The following is an 18,373-nucleotide window of genomic DNA, read 5'->3' on the forward strand; positions in this document are numbered from 1 at the left end:
AGGGGACGGGGATCCTTTCATCGCGGTCCTCAATGTGGGGTCGCAGACGGTGGTGGTTCCACAGGGGACCGTGCTTGCTTACGCAACGCCGGTGCCCTGTGAGGAACCCGTCGCGAATCACGTAGGCACTGTCCCTCTGCCGCGACCACATTCGGACAGCGATGAAGGGTGGCTCGAGGCGCTTTGTGCGGGATTGACGGACCTGTCGGACTTAAAGCGTCAAAAGCTTAAAATACTGCTGCGTGAATTTTCCGACGTTTTCAGTCGGAACAAATTCGATTTGGGCTGTACCCATCTGCTGCGTCACCATATTGATACAGGTGACAGCGCACCAATACGCCAGAATCCTTTTCGGTTAAGTCCCGCCGAAAAGGACCATGTCAAATCGGCCGTTGATGACATGTTAGCCGCCGACATCATTTCTCCCTCTACCAGCCCTTGGGGAGCGCCGATCGTCCTGGTTAAGAAACAGGACGGCTTGTTGCGTTTTTGCGTCGATTTTCGTCGCCTCAACAAAATTTCTGTTGCCGACGCATACCCGCTCCCACGGATGGACGAATCGCTTGACGCCTTGGCGGGAGCGCGATTCTTCTCCACATTGGATTTGCTTTCGGGATTCTGGCAGCTTCCTCTGGACGATGATTCAAAGCCTAAAACTGCATTCCATACACCGCACGGCCTGTTCCAATTCAACGGTTGCCGATGGGACTCCACTCAGCGCTGGCAACTTTCCAGCGATTGATGGAATTGGTTTTGGCTGGATTGCAATGGGACTCGTGCTTGATTTATTTGGATGACGTTATCGTCTTTAGCAAAACATTTGACGAACATCTCCAGAGGTTGTGGGCGGTTTTCCTCAAAATGCGGGCTGCTAATTTGAAATTTAAACCCCAAAAATGTCATCTGTTACGCGAATCTGTGCGTTATTTGGGACATATCGTCGGACGCTCAGGTATTGCTACCGATCCCGCCAAAACGCAGTGCGTCAGCTCCTGGCCGACTCCCACCTCTGTGGGAGAGGTCAGGAGTTTCGTTGGATTCGCGTCGTATTACCGACGGTTTGTCGCGGATTTTGCGACAATTGCGAAGCCCCTACACGCTTTGACGTCAAAGGGGGTCCGGTTTCATTGGGGACAGGAGGAGGAGGCTGCTTTTCGCTCCCTTCGGGACGCTCTGGTGAAAGCTCCTCCCTTGGTTTACCCCGATTTTTCTAAACCCTTTTTGCTCGACACCGATGCGAGCAACACGGGTATTGGGGGCGTGCTTTCCCAGGTGGTTGACGGCGTAGAACGGGTAGTCGCGTACGGTAGTCGGGTGTTGTCTCCAGCGGAGCAAAGATATTGTGTCACCCGGCGGGAACTGATGGCAATTGTCAATTTCATCCAACAGTACCGCCCATATCTGTACGGTCGGCGTTTCACCGTCCGTACAGATCATGCGGCACTACAGTACGCCCTGCGAGTTCAACAACCATCGGGACAATTGTCTCGATGGTTGGAGATTCTCCAGGACTTTGATTTTGAAACTACGTACCGTAAGGGCGTTCGCCACACCAATGCGGACGCTCTGTCGCGCATGCCAACCACCTCCGAATGCGCATGCCTCCTGGGGTCGGGACGTTGCAGGCCTCCGGGTCAGATATCCGTTCCGGTCTTGGCGGCTGCCGACGACGCAGCGTCAATGACGAATTCGATCGCACAACAGGGTAAAGATTCCCTGTTGGGGTTGCCTGTCACTGAATGGGGGCGCCTCCAGATGGAGGATACCTCCCTCCTCGCGTTGCGTCGTCGCGTCGGGGGTGCGGGGCGGGGGAGGGGTGATGCCGACTCATGGGAAATGGTCCAGGGTGTGCTAATGCATTGGGACGGGAGATCCCATCGACACCGGCTGGTGGTCCCTTCTGGGTTGCGGGGTAAGGTGGTGTGGGCCGCTCATGAGCGCCTCCTCCACCTGGGGACCCAAAAGACCCTCGCCTTGCTCCAGCTTGATTTTTTTTGGCCGGGCATGACAAGGGATGTCGCGGATCTGTTGGGGTCATGCCCTCGGTGTGCGCAACGGAAACCACCAGCACAGGAGTCTAACCCGCCTTTGCAATCTATCAAAGTCTCCAGAGTCAACGAGCTTGTCGCGCTGGATATTCTGGGCCCATTTCCCACCACCCCCAGGGGCAATAGATATTTGTTGACCGGTGTGGAGTACTTTACGCACTGGCCTATGGCCTGGCCCCTTGCCAACCAGTCGGCAGCAGCCATCGTGGAGGCCTTTGTCCAGGGATACGTCCTGGACAAAGGTGCTCCGGAGCGGCTGCTGACCGACCAGGGCAAACATTTTTCCGGCAAACTACTCCAACAAGTCTGTGAGCTCCTGGGCACGAAAAAAATTTGTACCTCCCCGTATCACCCGCAAACTGACGGGATGGTCGAGCGTCTGCATCGAACCATCACGTCGATGTTGTCACAGCAGGTTTCGGACTCACAGACCGATTGGGACCTGCAAATTCAAGGGGTCTTGGCAGCATATAGAATGGTCCCCCATGCGGCAACGGGATTTCCCCCCTTCTTCCTCATGTATGGCCGCGAACCTGACCCGCCTGTTCGGGCCCAGCTGCAGATCCCCGCGCCGCAGGGTAAAACTAAATTGGCCGATCCATGTTAAATTTAATCTTGCTAAATTAACAGAGGCACGGGATGCTGCCATGCAAAATTCCGACCTCCGTCAGAAAGCTAATGAGAGACTCAGACTGGGTCGGGCGCACGTGCTGCAGTGGAAGCCGGGGGACAAGGCATGGCTGCACTGTCCACAGGTACCACTTGCAACCTCCTCTAAACTGGTGCGGCCGTGGCGGGGCCCTGTGGAAGTGGTTGAGGTTTTGCGGCGTCAGTGCGTACGCATCAAATGGGGGAAGCGGCGGTGGTTTGTGCACCCGTCCAGATTAAAACCCTTCGTTGCGGTACGAATTCCCACTTCACACACGCGTGGCCAAACATGTGGGGGGTCGATCGACTCAAGGGGTCCGTCTCCGCTGCTCTCACCTGACGTGTTGCCGGCTGTCCCGCCCCCAGTTGCACCAGGAGTGACGGACTCACGCCCGACAACCCCTCCTGGGGATGCCGAGGGTCTCGCAGCATCAAAAAGACACTCACTCGGAGACGGACAGTTGCCACCCGACAGTCCGCCATCCAGGGTTTCCCCGTGTGACGGGCCCGCTGCAAGAACGCGCGCAAAAATGCGCAGACTTTTGTGACGGCCGGAGAAATGTACATATGTTGTGTTCATTGTGTGTTGTGTGGGTGGTGTGGTTCCTGCACATTGGATTGTACATATGTTGTGTTCGTTGTGTGTTGTGTGTGTGGTGTGTTCTCCTACATATTGTATATAGGGTGCTCTTACGGTATTCGTATTTATTCAGGGGGGGTGCGCCGGGTTAATTCTCTTCTTGCTGTTGCGGTTCTTGTTGGTGTTCTTGTTATTGTTGAAGAAAAATTGTGAGGCACACGCGGGTTCAAGGGGTAAATACACTTTTATTGTTGTTTTTTTTGCAGCCGGGACGGCTGCGAGCTGTACAGGGGGGGGTGATGTAGGGGTGTTACGGAGGGGCTGTATACAATGGGATCTAATGGGGAAGAAACACAGTGGGCGTGGCTATGTCGGTGCACGGGCAGGTGCTCCCAGCGACGTCCGCATCGGGCAGCCTGGGGGGCTGACTCGGAGCTGGGATCCCCCGGGGCCCCACCCCTCAGCGGGGGGTTTGGTATAAAAGGGGATGAGCCGGAGGGCTCGGGGAGATATGTTAAGCTTAACCAAGTGAAGACCGAAGATCGTCCAGATAGGGCCCTGGACTCCCCTGCATCGCCGCCCTTATCAGGGCCGCACAGGACCGAGCCAGCGGCGTGGTCCCGAGAACCAGAGCCAGTGCTCTGGGACTCCGGGTACCGTAAGCCCGACTTACCAGTGTCGGGCCAGATAGCCTCCCCTAGCCCGTTAGTGGAGGACTAGGAGGTAGGTTAGGTATAGCTAGCAAGTGTATCCCCAGCTAGCCGGGTGAGGGGGCCGATACCCCCTCCAATGTTGTATGTCCGTGATTGTGCCAACTGACGCGGAATAAATACGTGTGCCTCCAACCCCGGCGTCCAAGAGTCCTCAACGATATTACACAGGTTTAGAGAACCAACAACTTGATAATAGCAATTATATTGTACAATTACACTCATGCTTAAATGTTTGTGATCTCAATAGAGTCAGGTTAAATGAGGACAGAGATGGTAGAATGGAGATGCCGTGTCCAGGCTCAGGACTTTCGCCTTCCTCTTCTCTGCCACCTTTAACCATTTCAATCTGTCGCAGTGCCTGAATACAGAAACGAAACAGTTTATTTTTATGTTGCCAGGTAAAGTCCACTGAGCTATACAGCTATTTTTCAGAAGCGACCTGGCCACAAATGATAGCTCAACGAAATGGCTTATCACGTGGAAATGTATAGCAGCCAAATACTCTAAATGCACGTTAAATCTCAATGTGGAGGGAAAAAAACCGGAGGACCTGGAGAAAAATCCCCGCGACCACAGGGAGAACATGCAAACTCCAAATATACAGCAGCAGGCGTCAGGGTTGGGATCAAACACACAACCTCCTGCACACCAGGCGAGCGAGTTAACATCAACTGGATACTGCTCCCTCATCTCTGCAACTTCTTTCTTTTCCTTACCCGATGATGCTGGATGTAATTACCAGCGAAACGTCGTACTAAAAAATTGTAAATGTTGTGGATTCACTCTTCAACACACAGGTGGGCTAAAGTAGTGAACTATTTGTCCTTTTCTTCTTGGTTCTTTCGGTAAAGTCACGTAGAAGGGAAATAATAAAATCATAAAAATAAAACATAATAAAAAATACAATTATTTCATTATTTCCCTTCTACGTGACTTTACCGAAAGAACCAAGAAGATCAATCCCTGCAGTCACGAAAGCTTTAAATCGAAATATTTATCCTTTGGCAACGTGACACTTTTTTTTGCTGATTGGCCGTGCCGGGTGGTGGAGGGTTACGACACATTTATAAATAACGCGATCTAACCCAAAAACGTTTATTATGACTAAAACAAATGTATCCTCTTCCCCACAATCTCATGTCACCCTTCGTGTACAGCATCTCGAGATGCAGTCCCATTTAGATGCTTCGCAGATACAAATTGTATTGTGATTAAACTGCGTACCACCACCTCCACTTATATCACGTCATTACCATGATGATATATAAGGTTAGTAAGTGTGTAACAATTAACTCATTGATCGATTAAAATTCACGTGCAGTGTTACACTCACTATAGATTCATAATTAGTTAACTTTGGGTTAGATTGCCATGCAGCAACAATGTTAATTTTAAACTATAGCCCTCCACCACCGACAAAGCCATTCAAATCAAGTTGTGACGTCATGGGAACATTTGGCAGTAAACTGGAGGAATGTGAGCAGCGTTTTCACAATTTTGTGTAAAATTGTCAAACAAAAATGTTGCATTATTATCAATGCTGAGGAACTTTAGTAAATGCGCACGATCCTTGAAAGAAAATATCATGAATTGTGAAAATGTATGAAATTGTGATGTTGCAGTAAAATGTTATATGCATATCAATTCGCATAATCTCATTATCACTACCACCATCAACATCCATGGTCCATCTCCTGCTAGATGAAGGCCTTCTCCGATTACCATAATCATCATCATCAGAAAATTGTCAATATCTTTTACATCATGCAAGAAGTCACAATTCCACTCAGCACAGTCATGATACAATCAATGTTTTCACAATGTTGTCGCCTCCGTCTCCACAGTACCCGGTGTTTGAGAGACCGCACCAGATATTCATTTAAAGCCGACTCGATCTAGAGGAGGCCCAGGACCGGTTTCAGATATTCCCCACCGATCTTAACCGTGAGCAGGACACGAGCTCAGATCGCCGCGTTCGCGGCACTGTGCGCTCACCGCTGCGTTTGCCGCACCCCGCTGTGTCGTCTCGCCACCCACGCGACAGACACGCACTCACACCAGTGGGAGCAGGGCCAGTGGCAGAAGGACGGGGGCACGGAGAGGACGGTGCCCTCCCTGGAGCGGCTCATCCACACCCGGTGGGGTGGCACAACCGTCGATTGGAACGGCACAGAACCATTCTACTGATGGTGGTGGTGGTCGTGTTGAAGTTATGGCCTCCGATTATTTTATCCAGTTGGATTCGAAGGCCCGAAAGAAGTTCAACATACGTACATACATGACAACGAGCAGAATAACTTGCGTGCGTGAGCAAGAATTGACGAATCCACCTCTGAACTGTGGTGTGTTTGTTATGTAATGGAAGTATAAAGTAACATGTTTGGGCTTGACTGGTCCTTATGAATCTTGAAATTTGAAATTGTGACAATATTAGTCTTATTCATTGTGCATATCTGTACGTCCTGTGTGATTTAAAAACAATCTGATGGTTGATAGACGAGAAGTTTAAAGTTCCATAATTTAAACTTTGATTACATTCTATGTAACAAAAAATGCATTGTGACATTAAAATCAAGAAACTTCGAGAATAGCATGCGATCATGTCAGAATCAGAATATGTGCATTTGTATGCATGTTTACAGATTCCATTTGAATTAAATGACATCCTTAATTAATGGCGTAAAATTCAGTTCAGGACTTTTCTGTGAAAATAATTCCTTGATAGTGATTTACATACGTATACTGTGTGGTGCTAGTAGTCGTCCTATGGTGGTGTACTTTGTGCTACGTGTAATAAAAGACTCCGTCAGGCACTGCTGGTCTCCGTTGGTCTTTTATTGGGTTCTTTCTCCGCACCCTGCTGGTCCTGTCCGCAGACCAGCGTCGTCTCGCGCGCGCCCCACACGCGCTCCCTTGTCAGCTCCTCTACTCTTCCTCACACCCCGCTGGTCCTGACAAGGGACCAGCATCTCCTCGCGCGCTCCCACGCACGCTCCTCCGTTAGCTCCTCCACTCCCGCACTCCGCACACCGCTGGCCGACGGCGTGCTGAAGGTCCTTCGGCCACGTGGCCGATGGCGCGGATCTCCTCTCACCACCCAACGTGGCTCAGCCTCTTAACTCCCGCAACTCCCCCTATCTCTCTCGGGGCTCCCACTTATATCCTCTCCCCCACGTGACCCTGACTCCTCCCCTTTCGGATCGTCAGATCCGGCCTTCCCATACTGCCCTGCTGGCTCCACCCCCATTCACCTCGCTTCCCATTGGAGCCGAACGGCGGCCCCTCCCACACGCCCCCCATACCGGGCTCCGCCCCCCAATACCCCGGGCCGTGTGATTGGGCCAGAGCCCAGCAGCAAACCCCATTTACGCTCGAATTACATATGTATAGAATATAAGCATGCAACAATCCCCACATCAAGGCACGTGTAATCTGATACACTGTGCTAGCTGCCTTATATGACAATTACAACAACCATCTGGTGCACAGGATGGGATCTGCAAGATTGGAAGGCTGCCCTGGTGGTCCCCTTTTTAAGAAAGGAGACCACTTGTAGCAACAACTACTGCCACATCTCCGTCAGTGTACTATTTAACATCGCCTTGCCAGGCACATCGAGGAGAGGCTTGCGGAGCCGTAATGTGGGTTTCACGTGACCTACATCTCTGCTTTGTTGACCTAGTCAAGGCTTATGATAACATCAGAAGGCCACGGTTCTGGGTTATTTTTCGTGCTTTTGGGGTCCCCCTGACTCTGCTCACAATCATTAAGTTATTTCATTATAAATGCCCGGATAAATCTACCACGGCATCTCCCTCAATTCGCTGAGAATGTCCTGGCAATTGTTATTCAACGTCATCTTGCCAGGAGTGGGAGCGATTTACCATTAATCTTGGTGTGCGAGAGGGATGTCCTCTGGCCCCTACACCATTCAACATCTTATTTTACCACGTAGTTCGAGACGCTTAGTAAGGCTGTACAGGAGGTATTTCCATCTGCTACAGATACAATGGGAGACGAATGAATGACCCCGTGTGGTCAAGGGATGGCTCCCTATTGTTTAATCATGCTGGTGATCTGGAAATTGCTGCGCTTTATTAAGGAGTTGGAGAGTCTACTGCTGAACCTGGAGTGTGCTACTAAGAGATGGGGCCTAACAATCAGCGGCACAAAAACAAAGTACCTGTATTTATGACATCAAATATTCCACCCCATCCATGAGTGATCGGGCAGTTGTTGAGAGAGTTGAGACATTTCCATACATGGGCAATCTACTTATGCCTAGCTCCAGTTTGGTAACGGAGATCTCACTCCGAATCAGTTGAGCGACTTTGGCTTTCCATCAGCTGGATAATGCTCCATAAGAAGATCTGGGTCTTCTTGGCCACAGTAATGCCCTCTCTTCTCTACGCAAAACATGGAGCCCTTTAAACTAACATCTGCTCTGGATTGAAACGTACAGGTTGGCCTGCTTATGATCCATCACGGGTTAACCAGACTGGATTATGTGAGGAGCTCACATATCCCTGAAAGACCTTGAGACAGTTCCATGAGTGAGTTCTTCCAACAGCCAAGGCTGCATTGGCTGAGTCATGTAGCCCGCAACCCATTGCACCTGGGTCACAGAACAGACCCAGGTGCCATAGGTTAGCTGACCAAGATGACTGGCAGATGCCCCAACTGTGCCCCCTGCCGTGCCAACTTGCTTCATTTTATACGCACGTCGCCTCGCTCGTTGTTGTGAGCGTCAATTTTATACCCTCAGTTGTTGCTGGAGGGCAACTGCCTCCAACTGCCCAGTAGCAGCAGCGTCCTTAACGAGCCTCCCCCATGGAGGCCGATCTTGACACCGCTGGTAGCAGTCGTCAGCAAGTTCACTCAGCTCCACATCCTTCCATACCGCACCACTCCATTTCTTCTCCAGCCCATGTAGTTCCCGTTTAGCCCCCTCTATGCGGCCAAACAGAAGCTGCTTGGGCATGCGGTGGCTGGGCATGCGGTGGCTGGGCATGCGGTGGCTGGGCATGCGGTGGCTGGGCATGCGGTGGCTGGGCATGCGGTGGCTGGGCATGACCCAGCCAACGCAGCCTTTGCCTGCCAGAGAAGCTCACCGATGGGAATGTGTGCAGATCTTTCACGGATTTGTGAGCTCCTCACACAATCAAGCTTGGTTAAAGCTAGGATGGATCGTAGAGCATGCCAGCCTGAATGTTTCTAAGGGGCCGTCCATAAATGACGTCACGCGAATTTTGACCCCGCTTCGTCAGACCCCCCCCACCCTCAAATATGACGTCACAAAGCTCTGCCCCACCACCCCCCCCCCCCAAAATTTAACATGCTTCAAATCGCTTTAAGCTATTGTCATTGTAGTGTGTATTTAATGTGGCGCTGCACTCTGATGTTGTAGGAGAAAACATTTATTAAAAAGTCTATTTAATTAAGTAGAACGTGTTGTCTATATTTATTTAAAGCGTCAAATTTTTCAAACCCCCCTCGTCACACATCGTCACAAATATCTGACCCCCCTCCTCCTCCTCCTCTAGGTGCGTGACGTCATTTATGGACGGCCCCTAACCGCCCCAGATGTTCCATGAGAGGGGTCCACGTTTTACAAGCGTAGAGAAGCTTCGTGCGGAGCGAGATACCCTGTAGCTTCCACACAGCGTTGCGCAGCCGATGCGAAGATAATGCCGCTCGACTGATTCGGAGTGAGACCTCTGCTGTGAAACCGAAGCTTAATCAACAAGCACCGCTCCCCCCACAAAGATCCCCCGTGTAGCCTGTAACAGACTGTAGGGGCAAGTGTTGTTAGCGAGCACCTATGAAGGCCAGAACAGCACACAAAGGGGTGGGTTGGGTCAGCACCACGCCCGGCCGCCTTTGTCTCCCCAGTGGCAATGTTTACACACCGCACCAGGTACTCATTTGAGGCTGAGTCGATCTAGGGGAGGCCCATAGCCGGTTCAGATAATCGTCACTGATTTTGGCCGTGAGCGGGAATCGAACTCGGGTCGATATGTTCGTAGCGCAGCGCGCTAACCGCTACACCACCGCTCCCCCCACGCACACAAACACACAGACACACAACAACAACAACCGCCATTCGCCACTAAGTGGCAGTCACCATAACGCTTGTGCCAGGCTACGTGCACCTTGAGGCCACGTGAAGTGTCGAACGCCCGCTGGCAGGAGGTCACGGGACAGACCCAACAGGTGCCACGGGTCAACTGACTGTCAGACACGCACACAGACACACAAAGAAAAACACGCACAACACAGACACAGCACACACAGACACACACACGCTGAACACACACACGCACAACACAGACACACGCACAGACACGCACAACACAGACACAGCACACACAGACACACACACGCTGAACAAAGACACACACGCACAACACAGACATACACACACAACACAGACATACACACACACAGACACACGCACAACACAGACACACGCACACAACCCACACACACAGACACACGCACAACACAAACACACGCACACAACCCACACACAGACACACACACACACACAACACAGACATACACACACACAACACAGACATACACACACACAGACACACGCACAACACAAACACACGCACACAACCCACACACAGACAGACACACATACACACACAACACAGACATACACACACACACAACACAGACATACACACACACACAGACACACGCACAACACAAACACAACACACACGCACACAACCCACACACAACCCACACGCAGACACACACGCACACAACCCACACGCACACAGACACACACACAACACACACGCACAACACACACACAACACAACACACACAACACACACGCACACAACCCACACGCACACAACCCACAACACACACACACAACACACACACACAACGACACACATACACACAACACACACGCACAACACACACACACAACCCACACACAGACACACACACACAACACACAGACACACACACACAGACACACACAGACACACACACACAACACACACGCGCACAGACACACACAACACACACGCGCACACACACAGACACACACAGACACACACAGACACACACACAACACACAGACACACACACACAACACACACAACACACACACACACAACCACACACACACACAACACACAACACAGACACGCACACGGAAGTGTTCGCTGAGCACAGTGCGCCCATCCCTGTGGGGCTTTCCCTCCCGTGGTGGCGAGCGGCGATGGAGTCCGAGGCGATGGAGTGCGAGGGGGTCGACGGCGCGGACACGCAGACGACGGTGGACGCCTACATGGTGGACAAGAACAGACGGGAGTGGCTGAAGCTACATGAGGAGCTCATCACGAGCATAATACGGGGCCCCCATCTTGTCACAAACTACAGCCTCATGAAGCCAGGTGAGGCGGTGAGCCGGCGAGAGGTTTGTGCCGTGCCAAGGAGATGGTGGGAGCCGAAGTTGAAGTCGTTTCCCCCCCCCCATTCCCTCCTCCGCCACCACCGCTCCTGTCAAAGTATAAAACTCGTGTGGTGGGCAAGAGAGATGTAAGTATAAGTGGCCGCGGTCAGCTGAGAGAGAGAGAGGAAGAGATGAGAGACAGGCGCCGTGTTGGAAGTGAGATTTGTTTCAGTTTCAGTTTGCATTTATTTGGTACTAGCTTTACTACCCGGGACTTGGGTTCACCACGCCCGGCCGCCTTTGTCTCCCCAGTGGCGATGTTCACACACCACAGCAGTTACTCGTTTGAAGCTGAGTCGACCTAGGGGAGGGCCCAGGACCGGTTAAAATAATCGTCACCGGTGGTGGCCGTAAGCGGGAATCGAACTCGGGTCGCCGGGTTTGTAGCGCAACGCGCTAACCACTACACTACAGAATATTCTAATACAGTCCAGAATGTTCTAATACAGTCCAGAATGTTCTAATACAGTCCAAAATATTCTAATACAGTACAGAATATTATAATACAGTCCAGAATGTTCTAATACAGTCCAGAATATTCTAATACAGTCCAGAATGTTCTAATACAGTCCAGAATATTCTAATACAGTCCAGAATGTTCTAATACAGTCCAGAATATTCTAATACAGTCCAGAATGTTATAATACAGTCCAGAATATTATAATACAGTCCAGAATATTCTAATACAGTACAGAATGTTCTAATACAGTGCAGAATATTCTAATACAGTCTAGAATATTCTAATACAGTCCAGAATGTTCTAATACAGTCCAGAATATTCTAATACAGTCCAGAATGTTCTAATACAGTCCAGAATATTATAATACAGTCCAGAATGTTCTAATACAGTCCGGGAATCGAACCCGGCGAGCCGAGTTCGATTCCCGCTCACGACCAACACCTGTGACGATTATTTTCACCGGTCCTAGGCCTCCCCTAGGTCGACTCGGCCTCAAACGAGTAACTGGTGTGGTGTGTGAACATTGCCACTGGGGAGACAAAGGCGGCCGGGCGTGGTGAATCCAAGTCCCGGGCGAAGCCGGGTAGTAAAGCTAGTTATAATATATATATGGGGGGGGGGGGGGGGGTGACACATCCCCAAGTAGAGTATAACATAACACTAATACAGCACTAATACAGCACTGATGCAGGAACCGGCTATCAGTTGTCCGTGACAAAGGTTCCCGAGATAAACTCTCACGCCACAGTGACCCTCAGTGCACAGACGTTGTTGCGCCATGTCACCCTCCTCGACCTTTAACCCTGAGTCACCCTCCTCGACCGTTAACCCCTAGTCACCCTCCTCGACCTTTAACCCCCTGTCACCCACCTCGACCTTTAACCCCGAGTCACCCTCCTCGACCTTTAACCCCTAGTCACCCTCCTTGACCTTTAACCCCCTGTCACATGTCACCCACGTTTAGGTCAATGAACGCCCGGCAATGTCAAGACCAACAATGTTCCTGACATGTGTAATAAAGGACTCTTTCACTGTGTCTTTCTCCGTTGTCCTTTATTTGGGTTCGCACAACTTTGCCCGCACGGCTCCTCGCTCAGAGCTTTCTTCACCTCCCGCTCGGCAGCCCTTCTGCTGCCGTCGCTCACGTAGCCTTTCTGCTGGCTCCCGCTGCAGCTCCGCTGCTGGCTTTCTCTCAGCCTCTCCGCCCCGATCTGCAGCCCCTCGGCTGCTCTCTCTGCAGCCCCACAGCCCCACTGCTGCTCTTCGTCTCCCCCGTGCCCGGACACCGCTGGCCAACGGTGCCGAGTCCCGTCCTTTGGCGATCACGCCACTTTCCACCTCCTGCCCTGCGTGGCCTCCTCCCGTCTTTATTCTTACACTCTCCCCCTGTCTCTTCCGGTTCCCGCCCTTAAGAGCTCTCCCTTCTCCCCACGTGACCCAACTCCTCCCCCCTGTTACGTCATATCCGCGAGGCCGTTTACGCCCGCATTACACCACCCTCCCCCGTGGAGAAAATTTCAGCCGTCCTCGGCTGAAACAACCAAGTAATGCGAGCGAGCACCAACCATCAGACATGAACGGACAACGGAGAAATCAACGAATATACAATAACAAGAACAAGAACAACATTAATCAACGAAAAGTAAGGGACTTCGACCGCGTGCGGGTCGCCGGCCCGTCCCGGACGAGCGGCGGCCCCCCTGCAGACCGAGAACGCGACGGGGTTTTAGGAGCGACAGGATCAAAACCGCCTGTCGCTATTGGAGGCCCGCCAACGCCAAGGTCCCGTTTTCCCGAAGGACCAGAGTCCGGGGTGTCCCGCAATCGTGTCTGTGGTGGGGTTGGAAGGGCGGTGGGGCCAGGTGTCCCCGCAGCCGTGGTAGGCCCACCCAGAGCAGAGTCCCCCGTCTCCTGCAGTGTCACGGCCGGTTTGTCTGTAAAAGGCACGACAGGCGCTCTTGCAGGGTCAACAAGCACAGGCAAGGGTGCGTCAGCAGCAACAGACACCGGCAAGGCAACATCAGGAGATGACGCATCCGTTTGAGGGGCCACGTATGGTTTTAAGCGAGACGTATGGACGTGCCAGCGCCGAGATCCGAACCGAACGCGTGCGGACTGCAGGTTGGGAACCTCGATGAGCCTAACAGGCCCTTGCCATGGTTTATGTAATTTAGGGGAGGTCCCTGGCCGCACCTGCGGACAATGCAGCCAGGCCATGTCCCCCACCTTCCAGGGGCACTTCCCCTTCGAGCGTCGAGCGCACCGTTCGTTCCGGGCCTGGGTTTTGGCGTAGCCATGCGGGCCCCTTCCCGCGCCTCAGTGACGCGGCGAACGGCGTCCTGAATGTAATCAGGGAGAGGTTTAGTAGGTCCCCTCACTCCTGTTCCCAACTGCACATCCATCGGCGGCACGTTTTCGCGACCGTACATAAGAAAAAACGGCGAATATCCTGTAGACGCATGAGGCGTCATCCGGTATGCCGAGAGTACCCCAGGGATATGCAAATCCCAATCCGCTTGTTTTTCATTAACCGTGTGACACAGCATGGAGGACAGAGTCCGATTTAGCCGTTCAACCATGCCATCCGTCTGCGGGTGGTAGGGAGATGTCCGGATCTTTTTAGTTCCCAGAGCCGCACACACCTCCCCCAACAACTTAGAAGAAAAATTTCGGCCTTGATCCGTGAGCAGCCTCTCCGGCGCCCCCTTGTCCATGACGTATCCGAATAGAAAGGCGTCCGTAATGGACGCCGCCGACTGGTCGGGCAAGGGCCAGGCCATCGGCCAGCGGGAGAGGTACTCCACCCCAACTAGCAAGTATTTATTACCCTTAGCGGATGGCGGGAAGGTCCCAAAATATCCAACGCCACCAACTCGTTAACCCGAGACACTTGAATAGACTGTATTGGCGGCACATGGGTGTTTAGGCGGCTTCCGCCGGGCACACTCGGGACACGCGCGAACGTGCCCAACGACATCCGTCGTTATGCCGTGCCAATAGTAATCTCGCTGCAACGTCAATAAGGTCTTCTGCACCCCCAGGTGTAACAGCGTGTCGCAATGCAGAGTCCTAATCAATTCGTACCGCAATGACGCCGGTACAACAAGACGCCAGCGTTCCTGTAACCCATCCCTCCACATCAGCAGTCCGTCGCGGAGAGCGGTCCCCGGCGTCCCTCCGGAAACCGTTCCCCCCCCCCCCCCTTCGCAGCCCGATTCCGCAGGGTCCCCAATGAGTCGTCCAGCATTTGTTCACGAATCCATATAGCCCGTGGAAGGTTCAAAATCCCATCGGCCGGTCCCGGCCACACTGGAGCCTCAGGCACCTCGACCGCCAACGCAATAGGCCGAGGGGGCTGCTGGATCGGCGTAAACCTATGCGTCCCCGACGCCCACGCGCAAGGGGATCGCTGCGGCAACCTAGAGAGTGCGTCCGCATTCGCGTGACGCACCCCCTTCCGATGTTGAATTTGGAAGGAAAACTCCTGCAGCGTGTCCAACCATCGTGCCAGCTGGCCAGATGGTTGGTCCACCTTCAGGGCATATTGCAAAGCCGCATGATCCCTGTGAACAATAAACGAACGGCCGTAGAGATACGGTCAAAATTGGCGGAGAAAATAGACAATAGCCAAAAGTTCCCAGCGAGTGACGCAGTAGCGGGTTTCGGCGGGAGACAGAACCCGGCTACCGTACGCCACCACGCGTTCCACACCGTCTTTGGACTGTGACAGCACGGCCCCAATGCCCGTGTCACTCGCGTCCGTATCCAGAATGAAGGGGTGATCAAAATCGGGATAGTCCAACGTCGGCGCCGTAGCCAACCGATCGTGCAGGCCTTTAAACGCCGCCTCCTCCGGCGGTCCCCAATCAAATTTCCGTCCTTTACCCGTAAGGAGGTGCAGAGGCCTCGCGATCGTTGCGAAATTGGGAACGAATCTACGATAATATGACGCAAACCCCAAAAAGCGACGCACATCCCCCACCGTGGCCGGGGTTGGCCAGTCACGGACGCACGCTGTCTTCTCTGGATCCGTGGCCCCGTCGGCACTGACTATATGTCCCAAATAGCGCATGGACCGTTGCAGTAGGTGACATTTCTTAGGTTTAAATTTCAGATTGGCGGAGCGCATTCTGGCGAACACCGCCTCCAACCTCAGTAAATGTTCGTCAAATGTGCGGCTGAAGACGATAATATCGTCTAAATATATCAGACATGTCTCTCACTGCAACCCCGTTAATACCAGTTGTTGTATCTATGCCCTGTTTTCCGTTATTAATATTAAGAATAATTAAGAAAAAAATATATATATTTTTTATATATCTATTTTTTTTAATTAAATAATGAAAACAACTCACAAGCACACCAGGAATCCATGAAACATGGAGGGCGGTTAAAATGATAAGAATTCGGTCACAGAGAGGTCAGAGACATCCAGATGGACAACGATCGATGGCCTGACCTCCCAAGACATCTTGAGATGCACGGAGGGGGTGCAGAGCAGAGTAAAGGATAATAACGGTTGCCACTCGCGTTTTCTTAACGTTTCCTAACCGAAAAGTAGAAACATAACAAAGAGAATTAACCAACAAACCATAGGTTTTTTTTATTAGTAATTATCTTATATTACTCGTATTCACCGCATACATATTATTTAGAATTATATGTTTCCTATCTACATGACCGTCCTAAAAACTAAAGAGTACGAATTCCAGAAAGCTTAAGTGGAAACATAGTTACACTTAACCTCAGGACATTAAAATATAACTCAGAATAAAACACCAATCTCTGGAGAACTAAACTTGGCAAAGCCCCAAAATAATAATGTGACGAGGATCAGTACAAATATTCATTAAACATAGACGAATGATAACCACGATACTAAGACCGAAGGAACTCATAAAATATAATTCAAGAATAAATGTAACACACAGGACCACATAAATGTATTGCAAACATCTCCTCAGCCACCTTTGTCTTCCAGCGGGGTCTGGCAAGCAAGGAGGGAGCAAAAAGGTCACAGGGGGGAATCGGTGCCTGACATTCCAAAGACATCTGTTTTTTTCTGTTTGTTTTCTCTCGCAAAGAATGCGCAGAGAGGGGAGTCACGTTTTGAGTTAGGCACGGGCGCACATAGCGAACGAGCAGTCTGGGTCGAGTCGTGCTCGGTCTCGCAACTCGGCTTGCGACGCAGCGTTGCGACAGGGCTCGCAAGAGAGTTGGGGCAGATCGTGCCTCGAGGAGAGATGGGACGACGAGACGTCGTTAAGGTGACAGTCTGAGTGCAGTCTGTCCGAGTCGCGCTCGGCGTTGCGACGGGGCTCGCAAGAGAGCTGGGACAGATCGTGCCTCGAGAAGTGATAGAACGAGGAGGGGTCGTTCGAGTCACAGAAGTCTGAGTTCAACCTGGGTCGGGGCTGGGTTTCAGCCGTGCTCCGGCTGGCGGAGCGTCGTGAGGAAACGAAACACCGATGCCGATAGCAGGTGTCGCTTCTCGCAGAACGAAGTTAAGTGCGAGTGAAGCTGGCAGCTGCACGAACAAGGGAAGCACGGAGCAGAGAGAGTGACGAGTGACGACAAGCAATCAACCTGTAAAAGGGAGGAGATCGCCAAGCGTCGACCAAGCGAGCAAAGCAGAGAGCGCGAAGCAGTGGAGCAAGCCTGGTCAAACGGCTGTGAGGAAGAGGACAGCGCCATCGAATGCGCCGTGTGTCTAATACACACCCAGATCAACCAGCATCAACCAAAACCGACTCGTCATCCCGTAGTGGAGAAAGAGAGTCAAAGTCTTCCGAACGAGCGCCGCCGTCAGAGCTGCAGAGAGGCGCCATTGCGCCGTCAGCTACCGAGGACCGCCAAGCGCAAGAGCAGCACGACTCGGACGTCACCGGGCGTCACCGAGCGTTGTGCCAACTCGTCATCTAGCAGTAGAGGCAGAGAGAGCGCAAGAGCAGCACGACTCGGACGTCACCGGGCGTCACCGAGCGTCGTGCCAACTCGTCATCTTGCAGTAGAGGGAGAGAGAGCGCAAGAGCAGCACGACTCGGACATCACCGGGCGTCACCGAGCGTCGTGCCAACTCGTCGACCAGCAGTGGAGAGAGAGAGAGCGCACAAGCAGAGACACGCCGAGCGAGGGAGCAGCAGGGGCTCGCGGCGGCCACGCCCAACCCAGAGAAAACTTCTGGCCGCTGTTTGTATCCTCCCACACCACACAAGCTAACGACACAACTCCCGGCTCCAAGAATTAATTAATATTACAAGGGGACAACGCACACACAGCACGCACACGAATAAGACAAAAAAAAATTGTCTTTGCGTTTCAAAAAGGGTTGCCATTTCGAGGTGGTGCGTTCAATATCAACTGATCGTGCAAAGCAGTTGCTGCCGTCGAGTTACATGAATAAGAAATGTTTTAGTCATTCATTTTCGTTAACTGCATGAT

The 18,373-nt window shown here is 52.1% G+C and overlaps 2 protein-coding genes across 3 annotated transcripts in view; both read left to right on the forward strand.

Annotated features, from left to right (window-relative positions):
• The window catches only part of LOC144732627 (inactive ubiquitin carboxyl-terminal hydrolase MINDY-4B-like), a 34,107-nt gene extending 27,305 nt beyond the window's left edge, over positions 1-6,802 (forward strand). The window contains 2 exon segments of the mRNA XM_078614126.1: positions 6,051-6,210; positions 6,212-6,802. Of these exon segments, the coding sequence (XP_078470252.1) occupies positions 6,051-6,210; positions 6,212-6,299 (248 nt within the window). The 3' untranslated portion in view covers positions 6,300-6,802.
• Positions 6,803-10,830: 4,028 nt separating this feature from the next.
• Positions 10,831-18,373, forward strand: part of RIGI (RNA sensor RIG-I) — a 63,476-nt gene continuing 55,933 nt past the window's right edge. For both annotated transcript variants that reach the window (XM_078614127.1, XM_078614128.1), the window contains exons 1-2: positions 10,831-10,855; positions 11,162-11,413. In XM_078614127.1, the coding sequence (XP_078470253.1) occupies positions 11,239-11,413 (175 nt within the window). In that variant the 5' untranslated portion in view covers positions 10,831-10,855; positions 11,162-11,238. The remainder of the gene's footprint in view (positions 10,856-11,161; positions 11,414-18,373) is intronic.

This window comes from Lampetra planeri, chromosome 43, assembly GCF_965212315.1.
Source record: "Lampetra planeri chromosome 43, kcLamPlan1.2.h2, whole genome shotgun sequence".
Taxonomy (NCBI): domain Eukaryota; kingdom Metazoa; phylum Chordata; class Hyperoartia; order Petromyzontiformes; family Petromyzontidae; genus Lampetra; species Lampetra planeri.